General features: G+C 39.9%; 1 protein-coding gene across 1 annotated transcript in view; it reads right to left on the bottom strand.

Annotated features, from left to right (window-relative positions):
• MEIKIN (meiotic kinetochore factor) overlaps nucleotides 1-26,066 on the bottom strand; it is a 124,835-nt gene extending 98,769 nt beyond the window's left edge. Inside the window, exons 1-6 of the mRNA XM_049873125.1 lie at nucleotides 25,761-26,066; nucleotides 25,520-25,613; nucleotides 24,892-24,979; nucleotides 23,196-23,253; nucleotides 11,415-11,552; nucleotides 6,834-6,953 (exon numbers count right to left, since the gene is read on the bottom strand). Of these exons, the coding sequence (XP_049729082.1) occupies nucleotides 6,834-6,953; nucleotides 11,415-11,552; nucleotides 23,196-23,253; nucleotides 24,892-24,979; nucleotides 25,520-25,613; nucleotides 25,761-25,893 (631 nt within the window). The 5' untranslated portion in view covers nucleotides 25,894-26,066. The remainder of the gene's footprint in view (nucleotides 1-6,833; nucleotides 6,954-11,414; nucleotides 11,553-23,195; nucleotides 23,254-24,891; nucleotides 24,980-25,519; nucleotides 25,614-25,760) is intronic.
• Between the last annotated feature and the right edge of the window lie 1,765 nt (nucleotides 26,067-27,831).

Genomic DNA, 27,831 nt, shown 5'->3' with positions numbered 1-27,831 from the left:
CTATTCAATCTGTATGCTGAGCAAATAATCCGAGAAGCTGGACTATATGAAGAACAAAGGAGCACCAGGATTGGAGGAAGACTCATTAGTAACCTGCGTTATGCAGATGACACAACCTTGCTTGCTGAAAGTGAAGAGGATTTGAAGTACTTACTAATGAAGATCAAAGACCACAGCCTTCAGTATGGATTGCACCTCAACATAAAGAAAACAAAAATCCTCACAACTGGACCAATGAGCAACCTCATGATAAATGGAGAAAAGATTTAAGTTGCCAAGGATTTTATTTTACCGGGATCTACAATCAACAGCCATGGAAGCAACAGCCAAGAAACGAGACGACACATTGCATTGTGTAAATCTGCTGCAAAGGACCTCTTTAAATTGTTGAAAAGCAAAGATGTCACCTTGAAGACTAAGGTATGCCTGACCCAAGCCATGGTATTTTCAGTTGCATCATATGCATGTGAAAGCTGGACAATGAATAAGGAAGACCGAAGAAGAACTGACACCTTTGAATTGTGGTGTTGGCAAAGAATACTGAATATACCATGGACTGCCAAAAGAACGAACAAATCTTTCTTGGAAGAAGTACAACCAGAATGCTCCTTAGAAGCAAGGATGGCAAGATGGTGTCTTACATACTTTAGACATGTTATCACAGGGATCAGTCCCTGGAGAAGGATACCATGCTTGGCAGAGTACAGGGTCAGTGGAAAAGAGGAAGACCCTCAACGAGGTGGATTGACACAGTGGCTGCAACAATGAGCTCAAGCATAACAAGACTGTAAGGATAGCTCAGGACTGGGCAGTGTTTCGTTCTGTTGTGCACAGGGTCACTATGAGTCAGAACCAACTCGATGGCACCTAACAACAACCGATGGTCTGTTCCACAGTTGGCCCCTGACTTTGTTCTGATTGATGATATTGAGCTTTTCCATTGTCTCTTTCCACAGATATAGTCAATTTGATTTCTGTGGTTTCATTTGGTGAGGGCCATGTGTATAGCTACCATTTACATATAGCTGTAGAAAAAAACTACTTGCAATGAATAAGTCATTGGGCTTGCAAAATTATATCATGTGATTTCCAGTGTTGTTTCCATCACCAAGATCATATTTTCCTAACTACTGATCCCTCTTCTTTGTTTCCAACTTTTGTATTCTCATCACCAGTAATTATCAATGCATCCATGTGTCTGTCAGTTTGTCATACTGTGGTAGCTGCATGTTGCTATGATGCTGTTAGCTATGCCACTGTTATTTCAAATACCAGCAGGGTCACCCATGGAGAGCAAGTTTCAACAGGGGATCCAGGCTAAGACAGACTAGGAAGAAGGACCTGGGGGTCAAGTTCTGAAAAAATTGGCCAAGGAAAACCGTATGAATAGCAGAACACTGTCTGATATAGTGCTGAAGATGAGCCCCTCAGGTTGAAAGGCACTGAAGATATGACTGACAAATAACTGCCTCTTCAAAGCAGAGTTGACCTTATTGATATGGATGGGGTAAAGCTTCCTGGGCCTTCATTTGCTGATGTGGCATGACTCAAAATGAGAAGAAACAGCTGCAAATATTGGAACATGGAATGTACAAAATATGAATCTAGGAAAATTGGAAGTCATCAGAAATTAAATGGAATGCATAAAGATTGATATCCTAAGCATTAATGAACTGAAATGGACTGGTATTGGCCATTTTGAATCAGACAATCACATGGTCTACTATGCCGGGAAGGACAAAATGAAGAGGAATGGCATCAAATTCATTGTCAAAAAAGAACATTTCAAGATCTATCCTGAAGTACAATGCTGTCAGTGATAGTATAATATCTATACCCTATGAGGAAGACCAGTTAGTATGACTATTATTCAAATTTACACATCAACCACTAATGCCAAAGAAGAGGAAATTGAAAGATTTTTATGAACTTCTGCAGTCTGAAATTGATCAAACATGCAATCAATTATTGATAATCACTGTGTTAACGAAACCAAAACCAAAAACCAAACCCATTGCCATTGAGTCGATTCCAACTCATAGCAACCCTACAGGACAGAACAGAACTGCCCCACAGGGTTTCTGAGGAGCAAATGGTAGATTTGAACTGCTGACCTTTTGATTAGCAGTCAAGCTTTTAACCACTGCACCGCCAGGGCTCCTGTCTTAACTACCTTCAGGGAATTTCCCCAGTGGATGCCTGGGCTTTATATTACTCCTCCTTTAGCTAAATAAGCAATGTTCACACTTCAGAAGGCTTTAGATTCACTCTTTCCAAGGACTCCAATTAAGTGGACTCAGCCTCCAGTATATCACTAAACCTCCTTATCAAGAATGTTCATGTTTCATTTTAGAAATACTGCCTTAGTCGAATTGTATCAGGAATGAAAGATTTGTGTTAGACTAGAAATTGATGTTAAGTAGTTTATCACTCCTTGTAAATTTTCCTTCCTTCCTTTGAAACTGCTTTGAAGTGAACTCATTTGCATTTGTTTTCCTGTTAAGTATCTCATCGCTCTGCCTGTAAAGTGGAATACGCATTGTAGTCAGTTTGAATGCCATGTGTTCTCCCGCAGAATGAAATTATTTCATCAATAAAATTCTTGTTTTAATATCTATTGATCTAGACAAGAATTATCTTAGGTGTAGGGAAGGACAACACACAACACAGGGTTAAGTCAGCACAACTGGACTAAACCAAAAGCTAAAAAGCTTCCTGAACAGAACCAAACACTTCAAAAGGCAGAGTAGCAGGGGTGGAAGTCTGGGAACCATGGTTTCTGGGGACATCTAGGTCAACTGGCATTGCATCCCACTTTGGAGGGTGGCATTTGGAGGTCTTAAAAGCTTGCCAGAAGCTGTCTAAGATGCATCAATTGGTCCCAACCCATCTGGAGCAAAGGAGAATGAAGAATATCAAAGACACAAGAAAAATATTAGCTCAAGAGACAAAAGGGCCACATAAACCAGAGACTCCATCAGCCTGAGACCAGAAGAACTAGACGGTGCCCGGCTACCACCAATGACTGCCCTGACAGGGAACACAACAGACAGTCCCTAATGGAGCTGGAGAAAAGTGTGGTGCAGAACTCAAATTCATGTAAAAAGGTCAGACTTAGTGGTCTGACTGAGACTTAAGAAACCCCAGAAGACATGGCCCCCAGACTCTCTGTTAACCCAGAACTAAAACCATTCCCGAAAGCCCACTCTTCAAACAAAGATTTTACTGCACTATAATACATAAAATAAGAGTGTGCTTCTTAGTTCAAGCAGATACACGAGACTAAATGGGCAGCTCCTGTCCAGAGGCGGGATGAGAAGGCAGAAAGGGATAGCAGCTGGTTGAATGGACATGGGAAACCTGGGGTGGAAAGGAGGAATCTGCTGTCACATTACAGGGATTGTAACTAGGATCACATAACAATATGTGTATAAATTTTTGTATGAGAAATTATCTTGAGCTATAAACTTTCACCTAAAATACAATTTTAAAAAATTTATTGGTACAATGTCTCCTCTAGGACAATAATCAGAGAAATGCAAATTAAAACAACATTGAGATACCATTTCTTAATTAACAAGGTAACAAAAATATAAAAATATGATAACACATTCTGTTGATGAGGCTATGAAGAAACATGCATTCTTATACCTTGCTAGTAAAATTCTTCTGGAAGGAAATTTGGCAACACCTAACAAAATTATACATCCATGTCTTAGGCTGGGTTCTCTAGTGAAGCAAAACCATGAAAGCATGAGGGAGGGAGTGAGGGAAGGAGAGATGGCGGTAGATTTATATTACAGAAATGGCTCACGCAGTTGTTGAGGTTAGAATATTCCAAGTCCGTGGGTCAGGGTAGAGGCTTGTCCTGATTCATGTAGCTATAGGGACCAGTGAACCCAAGATCAGGAGATCAGAGAGCAGGGCTCTTACTCACAGGCCGAAAAGATCGATGAATCCCAACATCGGCAGACAAGACCGCAGGCAAGCTACTAGCCCAAGTCCCAAAAACCAGAGGTTAGATGAACAGGAGCCAGCTGTGGGATCCAGCGTGAGCAAAAAGGCCACAAGCCTTGCAAGAATGTCTATTTATATTTATATGCATATTTATATGCATGCCACACACTCAAGGAAACTCACTTTCAACTAATTGGCTGTTCATAGCAGATCCCATCATGGGGGTGATCACATATCAGTCTCAACATGGAAGTGGTCATAACATTGCACGACTACCAAAACACTGAAAATCATGGCCCAGCCAAGTTGGCACACAGTCTTAACCATCACAATACACTTGCATTTTGACCTAACAACTCCACTTCCAGGAATCTACCCTTAAAATGTTGTTGCAAGCCATCGAGTTAATTCTAACTCATAGCAACCCTATAGGACAGAGTGAACCTGCCCCATAGGGTTTCCTAGGCTGTAATCTTTATGGGAGCAGATTGCCAATTCTTTTCTCCCATGGAGCCGCTGGTGAGTTCAAACCACTGGCCATTTGGTTAGCAGCTGAGTGCTTTACCATTCATTGTGTCACCAGGGCTCCTTACCCTGAAGATATACCTCTAATAACACAAAAATATATATCACAAGATTATTCATTGCAGAACTGTTTGTAAGGAAAAATATTAGGGGAAAAGACCTCTAAATGCTCAATTCATAGGAGAGTGGTTTAGTAAACTAAGGTATACCCACACAATGGAATACTATGCCAAAACCAAAAAAACCAAACCCAGCACCGCTGAGTCGATTCCAACTCACAGCAACCCTATAGGACAGAGTAGAACTGCTCCATAGAGTTTCCAAGGAGCACCTGGCAGATTCAAACTGCCGACCCTTTGGTTAGCAGCCCTAGCCCTTAACCGCTACACCACCAGGGTTTCTGGAATACTATGCAGCTGTGTAAAAAATTAGGAGAATCTCTATAAACTAATATGGAGTGATTTCCAATATAAATTGCTAAATGAAAAAAAAAAGGAAAGTAAAAAAGAGTATCTATATAGTAAGCCATCCTTCATGTAAGAAAAAAAGGGGAATTAAGAAAATACACAGGTATGTGCTCATTTGTTCAAAAGAAATACAGGAAAGCTAAACCAGAAATTAAAGATACTGGTTACCTACACAGAGTGGGTGAGAAAGGAGTAGAAAGAAGACGGAATGGAATTAGGGTAGCAAGGATGATGAAGGAGGAAGTGATACTTTTTTGAGAATATCTTTCTGTATAGCTATGACTCTTAAAACCATAGTAATGTTTCACATACCCTCTGAATTAATAAACAATTAAAACCAAACAGGGTATGGAGGGAGCTCAAAATTGAACACAATAGTAACAAATTAACCTAACTCTTTTACAAATGACTGACAACCACACAGAAAGGGGAGGGGAAGAAAAGAATTAATTTAAGTGACTTTGGAAAATAGCATCCTGACTAGATACCGTAAGCTAAAGACAAAAGGAACTGTACATAAATGCTATAATCTAGTTAGTAAATGTGCTTCTCACAGATGTGAGGATTTACAACTCTGAAACTACTTTACGTGTATATTAGAATCAAACAAAAAAGTAAATAAATGATCGTATTGGATTTTTAACACATAGAATAACATAAATGTACATGTGTTCATCCTGACACAAATATCAAATAAACAAATATAAGGAAAGAGATGGTTCTTATTTTACAATAGAATTCCAATTAATACATGTAGAAGAAAACAAGATAAAAAAATCACCATTAGACAAACACCATAGTAATGACTGTTGTAGTCAAGATCTTCTGATGGCTGCTGAAATTAGTGAATGTAAGTTAGAGGAGAACAGAATTTGCGGAGCCTCAAGGTATCATTCCCTAAATATTTAATAACTATAAAGAAAAAACAGTAACTTTACCGTGGAGAACCCAGCAGTCACCATCTTAGCCAAAAGATTAAGTTTAACGCCACCAGTATTAAGACGTATTATCAGGAACCCCTTGATACAATTCACTGAGAAGGATACAACATCATTCCTGTGGTATTCTTACCACAACCTCATTCCAATGATAAGAAACCCAAACCGAGGTACATTGTACAAAATAACTCATCAGTACTTTTCAAAAGGATCAAGAATATGAAATACAAGCAAAGACTGAGCAACTACTACAGACTGCAGGAAACTAAGGAAAATAACAATTAAATGCAATGTGAGATTCTGGATAGGATTCTGAAACACAAAAGGGACATTAGTGGAAAAGCTGAAGAATTCTAAATAAAGACTACAGTTTAGTTAACAGTTTTATACCAACGTTAATTTTCTGATTCTGATCATTGCACTACGGTTATGTAAGATGTTAACATCAGGGAAACTTGGGTGAGAGGTATTTCTGCATCTTTTCTGTAAGTCTAAAATTAGATAAAAATAAAGTTATTTTTTTAAAAAGTAAATTCATATATATTTAAGCTACTATTGTTGCTGTTAGGTGCTAGTCAGATATTATTTGCAGCCAATGTTGTTGTTGTTTTTAGGTGCCGCCGAGTCAGTTCTGACTTATAGTGACCCTATGCACAACAGAACGAAACACTGCCCTGTCCTGCGCCATCCTTACAATCGTTGTTATCCTTGAGCTCACTGTTGCAGCCACTGGGTCAATCCACCTCGTTGAGGATCTTCCTCTTTTCCATCCACCCTGTACGCTGCCAAGCATGATGTCCTTCACCAGGGACTGATCCAAAGGCAATCCTAATTAATAAACTTACCTTAGAATCATTCAAGGCAAAAAATAAAACTTTGTTTTTCCAACATAGATGATGGTTTTTTTCCCCCATGAGACAGGAGAAAAAAGATTGTGAAAACTTACCTAAAATGGCAGAGAGGTCTGAAAACGGTGGTGCCTTCTCTATTGCTACTGCTTTACTGCTGTCCAGAAGAGTGGAATTCCTGCATCGCATATGTTCTTTCAACTTGGGACACTCCCAGTCTAAACAAAAAGCAGGTGGAAATGGCATAAAACTTTGAGCAACAGCATGTAAGTGACAGGTTACCTTTTTCTCCACTCTTAGGGCCCTAAATAAAGTAACTAAGGAAGGGTTGGGGTGAGACAGAAAAAAAAGGCAAACCTCCATGGCAACAGGATAGTAAATGGGGATAAAAAAAATGGGGATAGTACTGTCTTTAGTCTATTTAGGTTCTGTAATCCTTCCTGCCTTACTAGATTTTTGCCCTAAAAAGATTATTGCTCTAAGGGACAAGCAGCATACACAGGAGCCGGTTCTTAGATTTTACGTGTAAGTTATTTCCATGTCCCGTTAAATAATGTATCACTGAAGAGCATACTTCTATTGTTATTTTCTGACGTCAGTTTTAAGCTTTCTGTTGACCTCACACTCTGGAACAATGAGGCTATTCTTACATCTCCCTGTCCCCACCTTTCCCACTCCTCCTATAGTTCCCGTACTGATATATTTTTAGTTAGATGTCTATTCATTGTAGACATTATAATGACAAAATGCTATAAAAGTGCTATTCACTCTTGTGGTATATCACAGTCACCTCTTATTTTTCCTGACGTCAATGTCTTTTTGTGTTTGTTTGTTTGTTTGTTTGTTTTTTGCCTATTTATTCCCAAACTCTACTGAATCATATAAATCCATTCTGTTTATTCCAGTCCAGTGTTCTGAAGTTTCATAATACTGTACAATGGGGTTTTTTTCATCTATTATGCTGAGCACACTATGGCACTTTTAATCTAGAAACTCATATTCTTTAGCTCTAGAAAATATTCTTAAATTATTTTTTTGATAATTTTCTCCCTTCTGTGTACTTCATTATTTCTTCCTGGAACACATGTTATTTAAAATTGGATTTCCTATACTCCTCCTCTAGTTTATCTTTTTTTCTCCAAATTTCAATTTTTTCTGTCTTTAAGACTTTTATTTCTTTTGATTCTTTTTTTTCTGGGAAATCTCTTCAATATTATCTTCTAATTCTTCTACTGCCAAAAGAACGAACAAATCAGTCTTAGGAGAAATACAACCAGAATGTTCCTTAGAAGCAAGAATGGCAAGGCTTTAACTCACTCACTTTAGGCACATCATCAGGAAAGACCAATTGCTAGAAACAGACATCAGGTAGTCCAATGGACTAATGGATCACAGGAACCACAGCCTGTACCTGCCTAGGACCAGAAGAACTAGATGGTGCCCAGCTACCACTACAGACTGCTCAGACCAGGATCACAACAGAAGGTCCTGGTTACAGTAGGTAAAAAATGTTGAACAAAACTCAGATGCATAAAAAAAGACCACATTTACTGGTATGAAAAAAACTGGAGACTATAAAGACTAAAAAAGACTAACCCCCTGAGACTATAGCTCTTGAATGCCTTTCCACCTTGGAACTAAAGCCATTCCCAGAGATCATCTTTCAGCCAAATAGCAGACAGCCTTATAAATAAACAACACACATGAGGAAAGTGCTCCTTAGAACAATCATCTACATGAGACCAAAAGGACAACATATGCCCAATAGCAAAGATGAGAAGGCAGGAAGGGGCAGGAAAGCCTGGAGAATGGAAATGGGGAACTCAGGGTGGTAATGGGGAGAATGCTGACCCATTGTGGGGAGTACAACCTATGTCATGGAACAATTTGTGCATAAACTATTGAATGTGAAACTAATTTGCTGTGTAAATTTTCACCTAAAGCACACACACACACACAATCACAGCCATATCCATCATCTCAGCTAATCCTCTTGACCTTTGTTTCAGTCTGAGAAAAAAAAAAAAAAAGACCATCGGGTTTGGTAAAGTAATTGTTGTTAGTTGCTGTCACGTCTATTACTACTCATGGTGACCCCATGTGTGCAGAGTAGAAAGGCTCCATAAGGTCTTCAAGGGCTGTGACCTTTGGAAGCAGATTTCCAGGCCTGTCTTCCAAGGTGCCTCTGGGTGAGTTCGAATCACCAACTTTCAGTTAGTTGTCAAGCGCTTAACCATTTCTGCCACCTAGGGACTCCTGTGGTAAAGCAGAGGGTAAGCAAAAACAAGGCAAACCCTCAACGATGTGGACTGATACAATAGCCACAATAATGGACTCAAATATACCAACAGTCACGAAGATGGCGCAGAACCAGGCAACGTTTTGCTCTGTTATGCATAAGGTCACCATGAGTCAGAGCCAAATCAATAACAACAACATTCCTATTAATGGATCCAATGTATTTTTTCTTATCTCAGTGACTTTCTTTTTTAAAACAATATCTACCTCTCTGTATGTTGTTTCTATTTCTGCTTGGTTCCTTTTCTTGTTTCTTTCTATCTCTGTTTTTTTAGGTTAGAGGTTTTCCTCAGAAGTCTGATGATCCTTATCTCTTCCCTCATATTTAAGTGGGGCCCTAAAAGGTTAAATGGAATCACGGTAGCCTCAATGGGGCTTGCAATATAGTTGACTTCGCTGTAGAGTGTTCTGACTGGCAGTTTCATTGAAGGGCTCCTGAAGTCAGTATTGTTAGGATTTTCTTTTGGGCTGCTCAGATTCCTCAGAAAAGAATCTACCATTCTCCTGCTTGGAAGGTTCAAGTCTAGTTGCCAGTATTCTGGAAGCTGAACACAGGAATGGGATGTAAACTTTCATTTAATTCTACCTCCTCTGTTTTCAGTACAGTATCCGTGGGCAGTAAGTTTTTGCTGACTAATAAGTAACCTCAAAACCTTAGTGGCATAAAATGACAAGCATTTCTTTCTTATTTCCATGTTTATTGGTTGCCTTGGGCAGCTCTGCTTCAGGTTACAGACCTGCAGAGAAGTTGGGGCAACTCTCTGCAGTCTGCAGGTTGCAGGCTCTGCTCTGCTCTGCAGGTCTCTCTCTAGGATTCTCTCAGGAGAGGCATATGACAGTATATTCTTCTTATGGTAATGGCAAAAGTGCAAGAGAACAAGCCCAACCATTTAAGTACTTTTCAAAGCTTTTTGTATGTTTCATTCACTAATATCCTATTGCCAAAGCTTGTCATATGGCAAACCCCAAACCCAAAGAGTCAGAAAGTACACTCTACTCACTATGAGGCCACAGCAAGGCTGTGGATACATACTACTACTATAGGGGAATGAATAATTGGGACCAACATTTCAAAATACTTTAATATCCCTCGTATTAAGTGTCTAGTGTCCTCCAGTCCAGAGTCCCTCTGTTTCAACACATTCCAAAGATAAGGAGGGAAGGAGCAGATACTGTATCTTTCATGTTCCAGGCAAATCTTTTTACAGGTAGTTGGTGCAGTCAATTGCGAGTTTTTCTTGAATATTAGTGCAAACTGGTTTGTTTCTGAGGCAGTCTCATTGTTGATTTAAGACTCAGCTTTTTTAGGTCTGCTGCCCTCTAGCTGTCTTAGTTACTTAGTACTGCTATAACAGAAATACAAGTGGATGGCTTTAACAAACAGAAGTTTATTCTCTCACACTCTAGGAGGCTAGAAGTCCAAATTCAGCGTACCAGTTTTGTAGGCTCTGGGGGAAGGTCCTTGTCATCAATCTTCCCCTGGGTCTAGGATTTTCTCAGTGCAGTGATCCTGGGTCCAGAGGAAGCACTCTGCTCCAAGCTCTCCTTTCTTGGTGGTAGGTGGTCTTTCTCCTCTCTGCTCACTTCTTTCTTTTATATTTCAAAAGGGGTTCACTCAAAATACAACCTAATCCTGTAGGTTGAGTCCTGCCTCATTAACATAACTGCCTCTAATACTGCCTTATTAACATCATAGAGGTTAGGATTTATAATACATAGGATAATCAGATCAAATCATAAAATGGTGGACAACCACACAATACTGGGAATCATGACCTAGCCAAGTTGCCACACATTTTTGGGGGGACACAATTCGATCCATAGCACTAGCTTTGCAAACTGCATGCTTTCTTGTTTTCTATTCTCTCTGTCCTTTTGTGTTTACGTCCTTCTAAAAATAAAATCTATTTTCTGCCACTGCATAAAGTAGTGAAAGAAGGAATGTGTTCAATCTGCCATCATTAGCTGAAAGCTCTTATTTACATATACGTAAAAAACAGTTAATTTGTAAAGATAATTCAAGCAGGGAAATGGCCTAGTTAATATTTAAGTTATTTGCTGAAAATAGAGAAGTACAGAAAATATAGCCCATAGTTCAAGAAAACAAGTATGTTTTCATCATGTGCAAAATTCTTTTAAAACTGGATTTGTATTACATGTAAATGCTAATAACATTTCTTCCTCCTTCCCTGATCTGGAGACTTTTGTTCTAAAGTCCTGTGTGATTGAGCATGAAACAGTGAGTTTCATGCATGAGGCAGGAGAGGGGGTAAAGAAGAGAAGTATGTCTTCTCAAAATGAACATTTGTTCACTGAAGAATTTGTGGACAAAGAAATAATGTCTATAGTGAAGCAATTTAAGGTTGATATTATTTTCTTACCTAAATAACCTGACCCTCTGAACAGTTCAGGTGACGGGAAGCTACTTGAACTCTCTTCAAAACTGTTGTATTCTGTGTAAGAGTCTGTGTTTGAATAGTTCAGAAGTGAACTGGAAATATCATGCTGCAAACTTAGTCCTGCAGAATTGACAAACAGACAAAAAGGGTAAGATGTTTCAGTAGAAAATAGACTCAAATTCCTAAGAATTCAAATTTGTAGAAATGTACAGAGTTGTTATATACTAAATATGTAAAACTGTTTCCACATACAACTGTAAGAACATACTACTGTAAACCATTTTAATTGTAGAAAATAATTGTTTCTGATGTTGATAAAATACATAATAATCCTTGCAAATAATGTTTTCCTTGAAGTGATGTGTTGGCCCAGTTTTGAGGCCCTCACTGGAAGCCAATCAATAATTCCCCTTCTTGAAGAGCTGACTAAGCCCACTCTCCAGCCACTCTTATCAGGCTTTCACACTCCTGGGCCACGAGGCACCTGCCCTAATTGCCTCGGGCACAGGTACCAAACACCTAGGACAGGTACCAAACAGCCCCTATGCTCACCCCTCACCCCTAGTCTGTGGAATTATTAAAAATACCCAATCCCCAAGAAGCCTTCAAAAACTAGCTAACTCCATCCTGCTCGCCAAATATAAGCCATCTCCTACATTTCAGTTCGTTGTTACCATGAACCTGTGCTGAATCCCGAGTGGCTCTGCCACGTAGTAAGCTGTGTTCTTCCCAGGGAACTGTGAGTATAATGAAACCTTTAAAACTCCTACTGCCTCTCTCTCTCTCGATCTGTCTTGGCCTTACCACACCTCATCCAAGGTAATATAATTAGAACACTCCCCCTTGTTTTTTAAAGTTTTAGTTTTATAACTTACTCCTTCTCCGCTTTGGCTCAGTTGTGATTCTTGACTCAGAAATACAAGTTTTACATACAAGTAACACATTAGTTGTAAGCTAACTAGCTGAGAAGAGGAAAGGGTGATTCTAGATATTCCATTTAAAAAACAATGAGCCTAATGATAGACAAATAGATCAAAAGAACTGAGAGCCCAGAAATGGAACCACAAATACATGAGCAACTGCTTTTTGACAAAGATGCAGAGGTAATTCAGTGGAGAAAGGATGGTCTTTTCAAAAACTTATGCTGGAACAGACAACCGGGTATTCGTATGCCAAAAAAAAAAGAATTGGCACTTTCACTCATACCTACCTTGCATCATACACAAAAATTAACTCTAAACGGATCACAGACCTAAATGGAAAGCCTAAAACTATAAAGCTTTTAGAAGAAAATACTGGAGAAAATCTATGTGACACTGGATTAAGCAAAGATTTCCTTGATATAACACTAAAAGTATGATTCTTAAACAATAATAATGATAAATTTGACTTCATCAAAATTATAAACTTCTCCTTAAAAGTGACTATTAAGAGAATGAAAAGACATGCCACAGATGGGAGAAAAGATTTGAAAACCACACATTTGATAAAGGGCTGAAATGAATATATGTATGTGTGCGTGTCTAGAGAGAGAGAGAGAGACACGCACACACACACACACACACACACACACACACAAAAACCCACTGCTGTGTTGATTCCAACTTATAGCAAAGAGTTGGGAGTAGCATGCATTCTTTGGATGCAGGATTCCTGCCCCGAGAACCTCCTAGACGCAGAGAGAGAGAGCTGTAACACTGGAGACGGAGACGAGAAGCAGCGGCAGAGAAACAGCAGAAGCAGCAGCGGCAGAGAAACAGCAGAAGCAGAGGCAGCAGAATCAGAAGACTGGCAGGAGATAGTATGGTGAGCTTCCTGGCCCACTGAGTGAAAAAGCTGAGCTTCTGAGCAGGAAATTTGCTGGTGGAGTGGGGTGCCTCCAGGCACTTATTGGAGGAGCTAAAGAGCTTTGTAAACTTGCCCATGCAGGGCAGAGGCCCTCTGAGGGGCTGAGGGCCAGAGAGAGGCTTGCCTGGGGGCACAGCTGAAAAGAGGCTGTCCTGGTGTATCCTGAGTTGTTTCTAATCCTGAATCGTAACCTGTTACTTTCATAATAAACCCCATAATCATGAGTAGTCTTTGAGTTCTGTGAGACCACTGCAACAAATTATAGAGCCCAGCAGAGGAGTAGAATGCTGTGGGAGGGATGACTGGTATAGGAATTGTTGAAAACGTTAAGAGGGCAGAAGCATGTCTGACCTCTGCCTCACAGCAATCAGCTTTGGGCTGTTGATGCTGTTAATGATTCTTCCCCTTTGTGAAGTAGAGTTCAGTCCCCTTTGCCTTCACCAAGCTATTTTTATAGTCTTCATCCTCTCACCCTGGTGGCGTAGTGGGTAAGAGCTACGGCTCCTAACCAAAAGGTTGGCAGTTCGAATCCACCAGGCGCTCCTTGGATCTGTCAAAATCCCATCTACACCACTCACAGTAAAACTATTCCTTCCACCAAACCCCAGAACTTGACCCAGGCTCAGAAATAGAAAGCCCTGTTCCCACCATCTGGGTTATTGGATAAAGGAAAAAAAAAAAAAGGCATGGTTGTAGCTGTAGCTGGGGAAGGTTGTTCCTGGTATCACAAGTTAGAAATGTAAATGCATTTTGAAATCACATTTTTATCAAATCTTACTATACCTTTTCAAAAAGTCAAATAGTTCTACAAGGCTTAAAACAAAAACCTATCCCATACCTTTTCACCACAGTTTTCTGCTCTCCAGAGGCAACTACTTTCAACTCAATTAACTATTTATTTACTTATTGTGCTTTAAGTGAAAGTTTACAAATCAAGTCAGTCTCTCATACAAAACCTTATATACACCTTGCTATATACTCCTAGTTGCTCTCCCCCTAATAAGACACCACATTCCTTCTCTCCACCCTGTGTTTCCGTGTCCATCCAGCCAGCTTCCGCCCCCGTTTATTTTGATATTTGCCTTTATATTTCTAAATTCAGTGTAGTCAACATTTCTATTATTATGACTGTTTAAACAGATTCATAGCTGAGCCATGTACTATACTATACCCATCACCTTTTTGGTATAAGTTTTTCTTTTTCCATCAAGTTATTAATAACCTAGTTTTAAAAATAGTTTTCTAAGTATCTATCACTATTTCATCCCAACTTCTTGAAAACTGTAAATTTCCTCTCGAGATTAAAAAAAAAAAAAAAATACTAGGCTATCTACTATCTTCCTTCCTTCTTCTTTCTTTCCATCCGTTTCTCTTACTCCTTTCTCCCCTCCCTACCTCCTTACTTTCTTCCCTTTCCTATCTCCTACCTTCTTAAATTTTATTTTATTGTGGTAAAATACACTATTATAAGATCTTGAGAAATAGTATAAACTGAGAAGAACAGATACTTTTGTAGTTACGAGGGGGGGAGGGAGGGAGGGTGGGAGAGGGTTATTTACTGATTAGTTAGTAGATAAGAACTACTTTAGGTGAAGGGAAGGACAATACTCAATACATGGAAGGTCAGCTCAACTGGACTGGACCAAAAGCAAAGAAGTTTCCAGGATAAACTGAATGCTTCAAAGGTCAGCGGAGCAAGGGCGGGGGTTTGGGGACTATGGCTTAAGGGGACTTCTAAGTCAATTGGCAAAATAATTCTATCATGAAAACATTCTGCATCCCACTTTGAAATGTGGCCTCTGGGGTCTTAAATGCTAACAAGCGGCCATCTAAGATGCATCAATTGGTCTCAACCCACCTGGATCAAAGGAGAATGAAGAACACCAAGGTCACATGATAACTGTGAGCCCAAGAGACAGAAAGGGCCACATGAACCAGAGACTTACATCATCCTGAGAGCAGAAGAACTAGATGGTGCCCGGCCACAACCCATGACTGCCCTGACAGGGAGCACAACAGAGAACCCCTGAGGGAGCAGGAGAACAGTGGGATGCAGACCCCAAATTCTCATAAAAAGACCAGACTTAATGGTCTGACTGAGACTAGAGGAATCCCGGCGGTCATGGTCCCCAAACCTTCTGTTGGCCCAGGACAGGAACCATTCCCAAAGACAACTCATCAGACATGGAAGGGATTGGACAATGGGTTAGAGAGAGATGCTGATGAAGAGTGAGCTACTTGTATCAGGTGGACACTTGAGACTGTGTTGGCATCTCTTGTCTGGAGGGGAGATAGGAGGGTAGAGAGGGTTAGAAATTGACAAAATTGTCACGAAAGGAGAGACTGGAAGGGCTGACTCATTAGGGGGAGAGTAAGTGGGAGTATAGAGTAAGGTGTATATAAGCTTATATGTGACAGACTGACTTGATTCGTAAACGTTCACTTAAAGCTCAATAAAAATTATTAAAAAATATATATATAATAAAATTTGCCATTTTAACCTTTCAATTTTTTTATTGTGCTAAGAGACATATAACAAAACATTTGCCATTTTAACCATTTTTATGTGTACAATTCAGCGACATTAATTATGCTCACCATGTTTGCAACCATCACCACTATCCATTTCCACCTTTTTCAACAGAAACTCAGTACCCCTTAAGCAATAACTCGCTATTTCCCCCTAAAGCGTTTCGCTACTAATCAAAAGGTCAGCAGTTCGAATCTACCAGTCACTCCTTGGAAAACCTATGGGACAGTTCTACTCTGTCCTGTAGGGTCACTATGAGTTGGAATCAACTCGGCAGCAACAGGTTTTAGAGCCCTGGTGGCACAATGGTTAAGACATATGTTTACTAAAAGGTCGGCAGTTTGAATCCACCAGCCACTCCTTGGAAACCCTGTGGGGCAGTACTACTGCACCCTATAGGGTCACTGAGTCAGAATCCACTTGACGGCAACAGGTTTTTTCGGTTTACCCACTTTTGATAACCACCAGTAAACTTTTGTCTCTATGCACTTGCCTCTTGTAAACACCTCATATAAGTGGGATTGCACAATATTTGTCCTTTTGTGTCTTATTTCACTCAGCATAATCTTTTCAAGTTTCATCCATGTGGGAAGCATGTATCAGAACTTCATTTCTCTTTATGCCTTAATATTTCATTGTGTATTGTACCATATTTTGTTAATCTATTCATCTGCCGATGAACACTTGAGCTGTTTCCACTTTTTTGCTATTGTGAATAATGCTGCAATGAACACTGGTATTCAAGTATCTGTTTGAGTCTCTCCTTTGAATTCTTTTGGTTATATACCTAGGAGGGAAACTGATGGCTCATATATTAATTCTATGTTTGAAATGATCTTAATGACCTTATATTTAGGTCTGGTTTAAAATCAGGAAATGTGGGCATTAGGGTTGTATTCTTTCACCATACTTATTTAATCTGTATGTTGAGCAAATAATCTGAGAAGCTGGACTATATGAAGAAGAACGCAGCATCGGGATTGGAGGAAGACTCGCTAACAAACCGCAATATGAAGATGACACAATCTTGCTTGCTGAAAGTGAAGAGGACATGAAGCACTTATTGATAAAGATTAAACACCACAGCCTTCAGTATGGATTACATCTCAACACAAAGAAAACAAAAATCCTCACAACTGGACCAATAAGCAACATTATGATAAATGGAGAAAAGACTGAAGTGGTCAAGGATTTCATTTTACCTGGATCCACAATCAACACCCATGGAAGCAGCGGTCAAGAAATCAAATGATGTATTGCACCGGGCAAATCTGCTGCATATAAACCTCTTTAAAGTGTTAAAAAGCAATGATGTTATTTTGAGGACTAAGGTGCACCTGATCCAAGCCATGGTATTTTCAATCACCTGACATGCATGCGAAAGCGAGACAATGAAAAAGGAAGACCAAAGAAGAATTGATTTGGGGGACAGAAGCTGGTTGAATGGACACGGGTAATATAGGGTGGAGAGGAGGAGGGTGCTATCACATTAGGGGGAGAACAGTTAGGGTTACATAGGAAGGTGTGTATAAGCTTTTGTATGAGAGACTGACTTGAACTGTAAACTTTTACTTAAAACACAATAAATAAAAACAAAAAGGAATTGATGCATTTGAAGTATGGTATTGGTGAAGAATACTGAATATACCACAGACTTCCAGAAAAACGAACCAATCTGTCTTGGAAGAAATACAACCAGAGTACTCCTTAGAAGCGAGGATGGCAAGACTTTGTCTCACGTACTGCTAACATGTTATCAGGAGGGACCAGTCTTGGAGGACATCATGCTTGGTAGAGTACAGGGTGAGCTCTTTCAATGTGCATATTCGTGACTATTTTTAATTTTAGAAAAGTTTGTTTTATTTGTTTAATAATTTCCTTTCTGTTTACAATGTCTGAAACTGCTATTTTTTAGATGTTAGCATCCCTGATCTCACTTCATTGAGATATAATTCATATTATAAAATTCACCAATGTAAAGTATACAATTTAGTGATTTTTAGTATAGGTAGTCCCTGATTTATAACCAGGTTCCATTCCGACGACCCCATCATAAGTCCGTTCTGACGTAAGTTGAATACCTCATTTTTTTTTGTTTTCAGTATTATTGACTTTTATTATCAGTACCTTTATAAATTCAATCTTTGTTGGAAACATTACATACAAATTTACAGATACGATGACATCAGCAAATTATGCACTGCAACACTGTATGCAGTACATATTACTAACGATAAGATGCACAAAACCAAAAACAGATGGCCCTAAGTGTGGTTCACCGTAACTTGAATACTCCTAAGTCAGGGACTACCTGTTTGGTGAAGCCTGTGAGAACCAGAACTCGATGGGACTGCTTTGTTTTTCCGGGTCTTATACGTTTTCCACCTTCAACAGGGCACAGTCTTACCGTTTTTCTATCATGCTTCATTAGTGGAAAATATTTGAGTTTTCCTTCTTTGATCAGTTTCTGCCTTATACAGGTTCCAGCTTTCACAGATTTTAATGTTTATTCACAGCGTTGTGCCACCATTACCACTATTTTTATCTTTTATCTTCTATCTCTTTGATGTTTATTGAACTTTCTGAGATATTTCTCTAATTTTATCATCTAATCTTTTTGTAGAATTTTTATTTCTAATTTCATATTTTTACTTTTTAAGAATTATTTTTGTTCTCTGAACATTCCTTCTTATAGTAACCTGCACTTCTTTCATGGACACATCTTTTCAGCACTCTGAGAATATTAACAAAAGTATGGCTTTTAAAGTTTTCTTTTCCCTGTATTGTCTGTATCCTTCAAGTTTCTTTTTATTTGCTATCTTTTATTTCAAATGTTTTCCTCAAATGTCTGGTATTTGTGTTTATTTGTTCATGAGAATGAAGCAGGAAAATACTAACTGGAAGTTCTGGATTCATAAGTGGGGTATGTGAAATATTTGGGTTTACTGAAGGGCATTTAGACAGGGACAAGGTCATTATTGCCAGAATATAGGTCTTCTCTTAGGCTTCCCAGAGAGGTATCAGTATCCTCCAGTATTACCTGGGATGTATTTGTAAGGCTGCCAGTGTAGCAGAAGAGTGGGATAAGGCCTGGTGGTTTCACCACTAAGTATCGCTTCCCTTAATCCTTTCCTCCTAGTTTTCAGTATATATCACTGCTCTCTATAGTACCTAGCATCCCTGGGTCCAGTTCCTCCAGTTCAATGTCTCTGGACTGCCAGGGTGTGAAGGAGGAGAGTTGCCTCACTACAAACATTTGGGGAAGGGATAAAAATCTTCCTATTTTCAACACTATCTGTACTCACTCCTTCAGGAATATGTTATGCTTGTAATTTCTGAACCTACAGCCTGAATCAGTTTGCTTCTTGGTTTCTCCCTGATCTAGGCACCTAGCTTTCAGTTGTTTTTTTTTTTTCTTTTTTGGTCTAAGTTAATTATAATTCATCTACCTACCTTCTAGATCTGACTTTTGTTGATTATCTCCTATCAAGTGAAGTCTCCTCTTTCACTCTACCGTATGGCTTCATGCCTTTTTTATGCCTTTACTGTTATTTTAGTGGGGTTTCAGAAGGGAGATATAAATATGTGTGTTCAATCTTCCACATTAAATCTGAAGTCCTGAATTAATTTTTCAACATGTTATAAAATTACTAGAGTCCAAGGGAGAATTAAAAGTTACACATTAAATAAAATTTTCTTGAGCTATTCCTTGAAAAGCTAGAAATAGAACTACCACATGACACAGCAATCCCACTCCTTGGAGTATTTCCTAGAGAAAATAAGAGCCCTCACATAAATAGATATATGCACACCCATGTTCACTGCTGCACTGTTTACAATAGCAAAAAGATGGAAACAACCAAGGTGCCCAACAATGGATGAGTGGATAAACAAATTATGGTATATTCACACAATGAAATACAACACAATGATGAATCCGTGAAACATCTCATAACATGGAGGAATCTGGAAGGCATCGTGCTGAGTGAAATTCGTTACAAAAGGACAATATTATATGAGACCACTATTATAAGAACTCAAGGAAAGGTTTAAACACAGAAGAAAACATTCTTTGATGGTTACAAGGGTGGGGAGAGGCGGAGAGGGGGTGTTCACTAATTAGATAGTAGACAAGAATTATTTTAGGTGAAGGGAAGGACAATACACAATACAGGGGAAGTCAGCATAACCGGACTAAACCAAAAGCTAAGACGTTTCCTGAATACAACCAAACATTTCGAGGGACAGAGTAGCAGGGGCAGGGGTCTGGGGACCATGGTTTCAGGGAACATCTAGGTCAACTGGCATAACAAAGTGTGTTAAGAAAACATTCTACATTCCACTTTGGTGAGTGGTGTCTGGCGTCTTGAAAGCTAACAAGCGGCCATCTAAGATGCATCAATTGGTCTCAACACACCTGGAGCAAAGGAGAACGAAGAACACCAAAGACACAAGGAAAATATCAGCCCAAGAGAAAGAAAGGGCCACATAAACCAGAGACTCCATCAGCCTGAAACCAGAAGAACTAGATGGTGACCGGCTACCATGAATGGCTGCCCTGACAAGGAACAGAGAATCCCTGAGGGAGCAGGAGAAAAGTGGGATGCAGATCTCAAATTCTAGTAAAAAGACCAGATTTAATGGTCTGACTAAAACTGGAGGGACCCAGAGGTAATGGCCCCTGGACTCTCTGTTAGCCCAGGACTGAAACCACTTCCGAAGCCACCTCTTCAAAGATTAGACTGGACTATAAGACATAAAATGATACTGGTTAGGAGTGTGCTTCTTAGCTCAAGTAGACACGTGAGACTATGTGGGCAGCTCCTGTCTGGAGGCGACATGAGAAGGCAGACGGGGACAGGAACTGGTTGAATGGACATGGGAAATACAGGGTGGAGAAAAGGAATGTGCTGTCACATGGTAGGGAGAACAACTAGGGTCACATAACAATGTGTATATAAGTTTTTGTATAAAAATCTGACTTGAATTGTAAATTTTCACTTAAAGCATGTTAAAAAAAATCTAAAAAAAAAATTCTGTGGGCTACTCAAACCTATTTATATCAGCTTATTATTGGAAAAAAGTAGATAGGGAGAAAAACGCTAGTGCTTGCTCTCAAGTGCCTTACAGCCAAGATGAAGAGAGAGACAGAAACAATTACACTGCTGTTTTAAGTTCAATAGCACAAGTATGCAGAGAGTGCCACAAAACTACCAGGCTAGAACAACTCACCTAGAATGAAGTCAAAAAAGGGTCCCCAGTAGAGAGGGCACCTGCACTTACTCTTGAAGAATAAGAAGTTAACCAGGCAAAATAGGGAAAGGAAGGAAAAGCATCTGTTGAACACCTCCTGTGTCCTTTTGCACCATATTCTATGAAAACTGCCTCTATAGCTAACTTGATTTTCCGCTGTATTTATTCCAATGTTAGGCCTATTTATTGAGTTTTTAATTTGATGGTATTCTTAGTTTCCAGGACTATGATTATTTTTTTATAGCAGCCGGTTATTATTATACTGATTTAGTGGCCTCTTGTCTTTCAAAAAGATATTTAAAGTTTTTTGCCATTTTCTCAGGTGTTAGTTCTGTTTGTTATATGTGTTGCCCCTCCTCCATGGCGCTGGCTTTCTTCGAAGACTTGATTGATTGTTCCTAGTTGTCTGTTCATATTTCTATCTGAGAGTCTCTTATACGGCAATGAGTATAAATTCTGGTAACAGTAGCCTACCTCTGGAGATTTTGGAAGAGCGATGAGTTATTCTGGGAACTTGTGTTCTGGGTGGGGATATCCACTGTGTCTTCTGGTATTAAAGGTTACATGGGACTCTGTGCTAATTGTCTGGGTCAGTGTTCACCTAGGAAGCTTCCTGTCAGAATTCCCATTTCAGAGAGCCCATATTATATCTATCCTGGAGTTAACAAACATAAGCATTATCTTTTTTTTTTTTTTTTTTCTTTCTCACTCTGCTATCTTTGTGGCAGTCTGGAGTTCCTTCAGGATCTCCTCTGCTTCTCACTCCAGCCCCAAAATTGACCTTTAGGAGCCAACCCCTGACAGAAGCTCACTTTGCAGGGTTTTAAACTGGCAGCAAGTGCTGGCAGCTATCCATGTGGCCAGCATAAGAAGGGAATGAGAAGAAGGGGACCAAATATTCCAAATGGTAGTTCTTAATTCACCACCTTGACAAGTCTGTCAGGGTCTCTTCTATTACACTTTCTTGCATTTATTGACCAAGAGTTTGGAGTTTCTCTAGAGCTACTCTTAATTCTGCAGTAGTTTTTATCTGGTCTTGATATATTCACCAATCTCATCTTTTAAGAATGCTTTGGAATGTGTTTTTTGATGGCGGCACCCTTTATTATTTTCAAGAACAACTTCAATTATACCCATATGCAAATTGATCACAAATTTCTATATCCATCCCTCCATACCCAGCTACCTATTTGACATAGCTATTTAGTTATCTTAAAGGTACCCATAACATATTAAAAACTGAATTTATGATCTTGCCCTTAAACCACATCTTCAAGCTAAGGCATCACCTTGTATCTAGTTATGCAAGCCAGAAACAGAAGTCATCCTTGACGCATTTTATTTCCTTCACTAGTCATTCGCCAAATCCTGTCAATTTCACTTCTTAAAAGAGCCATCAGATCTGTCCAACTTTTTCATCTCCAATGTCGCCACCTTGTTATATCCTGCCATTATTTCTTCCCTAATTAGAACAATAGCCTCCTAACTGGTCTACTTGCATCTACTCTTACTCCTTTTCACTCCTTTTCCCATATTGCAGCCAGTGATCATATCATTTCCTATTTAAAAGGCTTCTTGCTGTTCTAAGGATAAAGACCAATGTCTCTGACATAGCCTAAAGGCTTTGCAAGGCCTCTGACTGTCCAACCCTGTCTTATAATTACATTTCCTCCTACTCTCTGTACTCTAGCCATACTGGCTGCCTTTCAGTTCACTGAACGCATAATGCTCAGTCTCAACTTAGGATCTTTGCACATGCTGTTCTCTCTGCCTGGATCTCTTTTTGCTTATCTCTTTGCAAAACTGATTTTTACCCTTCTTCAAATTTCAATTCAATTTTCATTCCCTCATGGAAGCCTTCCCAAATCTCTCCAACTAAATTCAATTAGTTACACACAAGTCATTATTTATTTCTCTTTTGTAACACTTATCACTCTTATAATTGCACATTTACTTGTATGTGCTTGAAGGTTCTGAGGATTAGATTCAAAGCAAAGGCAGAAGAATTCATGTTAGACGAGAGGAAGGACAGCTCTTCCATAAAGATGGGAAGAGAGGGCAGAGGTACAAATGGATGCTTATGTTTGAAGGAAGAACAGGAAGCTGAGAGAGTTCACATCTGATAGTCTTACCTGATACTGGTTCACTATTTGATGAATTACTGTCAGTCTGAAGGTCAGTGACTGATTCCTATGTGGAATAAGAATTAAAGATATAGCACAAATTATGATATTGAATATTTTTATATTACGATATTATATCACATTGATTTGACTATTTTGAAAATGAAGAATATCAAATTTATATATCAGTGTCACACGAATTGTGTATTCCTTCAACTTACTGATCACAGATATAATCTGATAATGTGTAATATTAAATCTAAAGAAGAGATATTAAAATACAATGCAGTGGACATATCTAGGGGGTCAACAATCTACAACTACTATGAGATAAACCAACAAATAGGCGATAAAGGTGAATATTTTTCTGATTCCTTATAGAGGAAGGACTTTTTTTCCTCCAAATATAAAACCAAAATAAATATACTAAAAGACAGACAAATCTAAAATACCAGAAAGTAAAGGAAAACAAATTAATAAGGAAATGCCTGTCACGTATGTGTGTCGAAGTATAACTATCTTCAATATGAATAATAAATAGGCGTTGCACAAAAAAAAAGAAATGCAGATGTTCAATAACATGAGAAAAGAGTATGGAAATTAAAACAACATGCTACTTTTCATCTATTAAAGATTTTCTTTTTTTAAGTTTCAGGTAAGATGGTACCAATGTGCCAACATGAATCAAAAATCTTAAACATGATCCAACCTCCTGACCCACTGCAAAGTATTTGCCTTATGGTAATAATTTGAGGTACACACATAAACTTCTGTAGACGGATGTACGCTGATATGTATAACAGCAAACCTTCAAAACAATCTCAATTCCCCAGCCACAGGAAAATGGTTATACATTATAGTGTATCTATTTTTTTTTTTATCTACAAGACAAAGTACTATGCAGACACTAACCATCATATTTCTGAAGACTAATGTTAGGGGAAGAGGCTGAATATACAAAAAGACAGTAATTTGTATAATTTTTTAAGCACAAAAAGGAATGAAAAGAAATATACAAAAATTAGAATTTTTTCATATTTTTTTTTTCGCATAGTCTGAAGAATCACCTACAAGAAATGCTTAACACTGTTACAGTCAGGGGTAACACAAAATGCCTTGTGTTGAAACTGCCCTCCTGACACAAACACACACACACACACCTGTTACAGTGGAATATGTAAACTAATAAACTGTAACTTGACTATCAAACTTAATGTCTAATATCAGATGAATCATAAGCAATTTTTAAAATGTGAATGTCCCCAAACTACTGAAGTACAGCTTTAAAGTACTGTACAGAATCCATATTAAATACAGTAGATCAGAAGTTATATTGTAATGGTAATGAATCCTGTTTCTTGTTGATGGAAAGTCAAACGTGAAAATGGCTTTAAAATGTTTAAGTGCTACTAAACACAAGGAGTTATTAAGAAACGTTTTGTTACCTGTCACACTGAAAATTATCCAGTAACACATATTTCTCAAATGCTTGTCAAGGAAAAGAAAAAAATGAAAATGCATGGCCAGGAATCAATCTGAATCAGAAATTCAAGGTCCTGTCTAAAGATACAAAATCAATGTTTATAAAAACACCAAAAACCTATGGAGTTTCTATTGACAAAGACCATTTCATTCTTTTATGCCGAGGTACATGAGGCACCGCAGATCTCCAAGTATCCAAGAACCATAGAAGAAACATACATACACTCAATGCAGCACTCTTCTCATCCTGGCTCTCTTCACTACTGCTATCTTCTTTCAGGCTTTTCTTTCCTGTAACTCTTAACTGAGTGCTAACAGACAAACAACACAATTAGTTTGTACCCTCTGGACTTGGCTATCTATGTACCTGTTCATTACTGCTCAGAACCTAAAAGCTCTTCGGAGACATTCTTGGGAAGAAGTAAGGACAGAGTGGATAAATTGCACCAATGCCTAAATGATGCTACAAAACCTTTCTCCGAGGTCTTATCTCACTTTTTTTAGATAACAGGCAAGGTTCCCCTTTTTTTTTTAAATAAAATTTTCTGTCAATTTTTTGGGTCTATGTTCAGAGAGGATCCCTGGTGGTTAACAGCCCTCAGCCGTTCGAATCCACCAGCTGCTCTTTGGAAACCCTATGGGGCAGTTCTACTCTGTCCTATAGCGTCGCTGAGTCAGATTCGACTCGACGGTAACGGGTTTTTTGGTTTTTGTTCAGAGAAAAAGCGAAATCAGAGTATTCATTTATTTTCTTCGTTGATTCTTAAATGAGAGGGTATTAGCAGAAAGTTAGGATTGAATTTTTCTAAGGAGGCCAGAAGGCAGGGGGGCTGTTATTCGAGGCTACGCACCTCAGCGGCCCAGAGCTGCTCCCTCCCCACCCGCTGTGCTCCGCCTTCTCCGCGACCTTCGGCAAACCCTGCGCTTTGCGTTTCCCTTTCAGGCCTGCGAAAAGGTGACAAGTTTCAGGGCGACAGCCCTGGAGTCCCGCCCACGGGTCGCGGGGTCCTCGGGGCCGAGCCCTGGCGGTCCCGGCCCGCTGCGCTCACCCGCCCCGGGTCCCGCCCCATGGGCCAGCCCAGCGGGGCTTACGGTGGGCAACGAGCCACCGGCCCGGGCCTGGTGGGGCCTCTGCCTTCGCGGGGACGCTTCGGTCCGGAGTTGGAGTTAGGTTGAGCCTCTGGCCAGTCCGCTTCTTGCGGGTATAGACCCGTAGCGGCCACATTGCCACCCTACCCCAGGCCTTGGGGGCCTCTTAGCCACTCTCGTCGTGTTAATGAACGGCACCACAGGCGGGGGTAATCAACGGCCGGGCAAGACCCGCGGAGCAACCGAACAGATGCTAGGATGCAAAAATCAGAAAACGAAAACCTGGCACTACAACTACAGCACTCAGCCTCGCTCCCGCGTTTTTATTTCTGCGAGGCCGCGCAGCGGCTTCTGGGAAGACCCAGAATGAGGCGGCGGCCCCACCCTTTCGGAGGCGAGGCGCTCCAATACTTGGCCACTGGGCTGCATGGCACCTGGGACTCTGCAGCGGGCTCTTTTGTCTGTGCTGAAGGGAAGCTAATTGGAAAAAGCCTTTTCCTCATCCAGGAGTCACTCCTTTTTTTTTTTTTAATTGTGCTTTAGGGGAAAGTTTACAGAACAAATTAATTTTTCAGTCAAAAATTTATATGCAAATTGTTTCGTGACTTTGGTTGCAATCCCCATAATGTGTCACACTCTCCCCTTTTCCACCCTGGGTACCCCGTTTCCATTCATCCAGTTTTCCTGTCCATTCCTGCCTTCTTGTCTTTCCTTTGGAAACCCTGGTGGTGTAGTGGGTAAGTGCTACCACTGCTAACCAAGAGGTCGGCAGTTCAAATCCACCAGGCGCTCCGTGGGAACTCTGGGGCAGATCTACTCTGTCCTCTAGGGTCACTATGAGTCGGAATCGACTCGACGGCAGTGGATTTGGTTTTTTGGTTTGGTCTTTGCTTTTGGCCAGGTGTTGCCCATTTGGTCTCCTATACTTGACTGATCTAAGAAGCATGTGTTACCGTTTTATAGGCCTGTCTAATCTTTGCCTGAAAGATGAACTTCAGGAGTGGCTTCAGTTCTGTGTTAGAGGGGTGTCCAGGGGCCTCCAGTCTCTGTCAGACCAGTAAGTCTGGTCTTTTTTGTGATTTGAATCTTATTCTACATTTTTCTCCCGCTCTGCCTGGGACCCTCTATTGTGATCCCTGTCAGAGCTGTTGGTGGTAGTAGCCAGGCACCATCTAGTTCTGGGCTCAGGCTGGTGGAGGCAGTGGTTTATGTGGTCCTTTTTTTTCTTTTAGTCCTTTGAGTTAATTTTTTCCTTGTGTCTTTGGTTTTCTTCATTCTCCTTTGCTCTGGACGGGATGGGACCAATAGATGTATCTTAGATGGCTGTGCACAAGCTTTTAAGACTCCAGAAGCTACTCGTCAAAGTAGGATGTAGAACATTTATTTTATGAACTATGTTATGCCAGTTGACCTAGATGTCCCCCGAGACCATGGTCCCTAGCCCTCAGTCTCAGTAACTTGGTCCCTCAGGTGTTTGGATGTGTTTAGGAAGCTTCTATGATTGTTCCCTCTTTGTACTCTGTTGTAACCCCATGAGGGTGGATCCTGCCCAGTGCAGCCCCTGGTCAGCTGGAGTCAGCTGAGAGACACCAGGCCTTTGAGAAAGAGAAAGCAGACTTTATTGCAAGTCGGTCAAGCAAGTAGCTTGGAGACTAAGTCTCAAATCAAGCTCCCCGAGGCTGGGGATTTCAGGGTAGTTAAAAGGTTCAGAATAGGGAAATTATTATGAAGCTTCTGAGAGTAGGCAGGCAATTCCAGGAACTAATTAACATGTGTGCGGGGTGCAGCGGGGGTGCTGTGTCATTGCAGCTAAGGGTGTGTTTTTCAGGTTGTAACACATGAAATTCACCTAAGGACAGCTTTGCAGCTTATTGCACATGTCCCAATGGAGGGGGAGCAGTGAAGTGGCCTTGGGCTGCTACACAGGATGCCTTAGCAGGGAGTAGTTGACCATAGACCTGGGGTGTGATGGGTGGAGGGGGAACAGTCTAACCTTGTTGGTTACACTATTATATATACATATATGATTATACATGTTATACATATAAATACGTATGTAAAATATCCACAGCCT

The sequence above is a fragment of the Elephas maximus genome, chromosome 2 (genome assembly GCF_024166365.1).
Source record: "Elephas maximus indicus isolate mEleMax1 chromosome 2, mEleMax1 primary haplotype, whole genome shotgun sequence".
NCBI classification, from domain to species: Eukaryota; Metazoa; Chordata; class Mammalia; order Proboscidea; family Elephantidae; genus Elephas; species Elephas maximus.
This window is presented reverse-complemented; position numbering and strand designations above follow the sequence as displayed.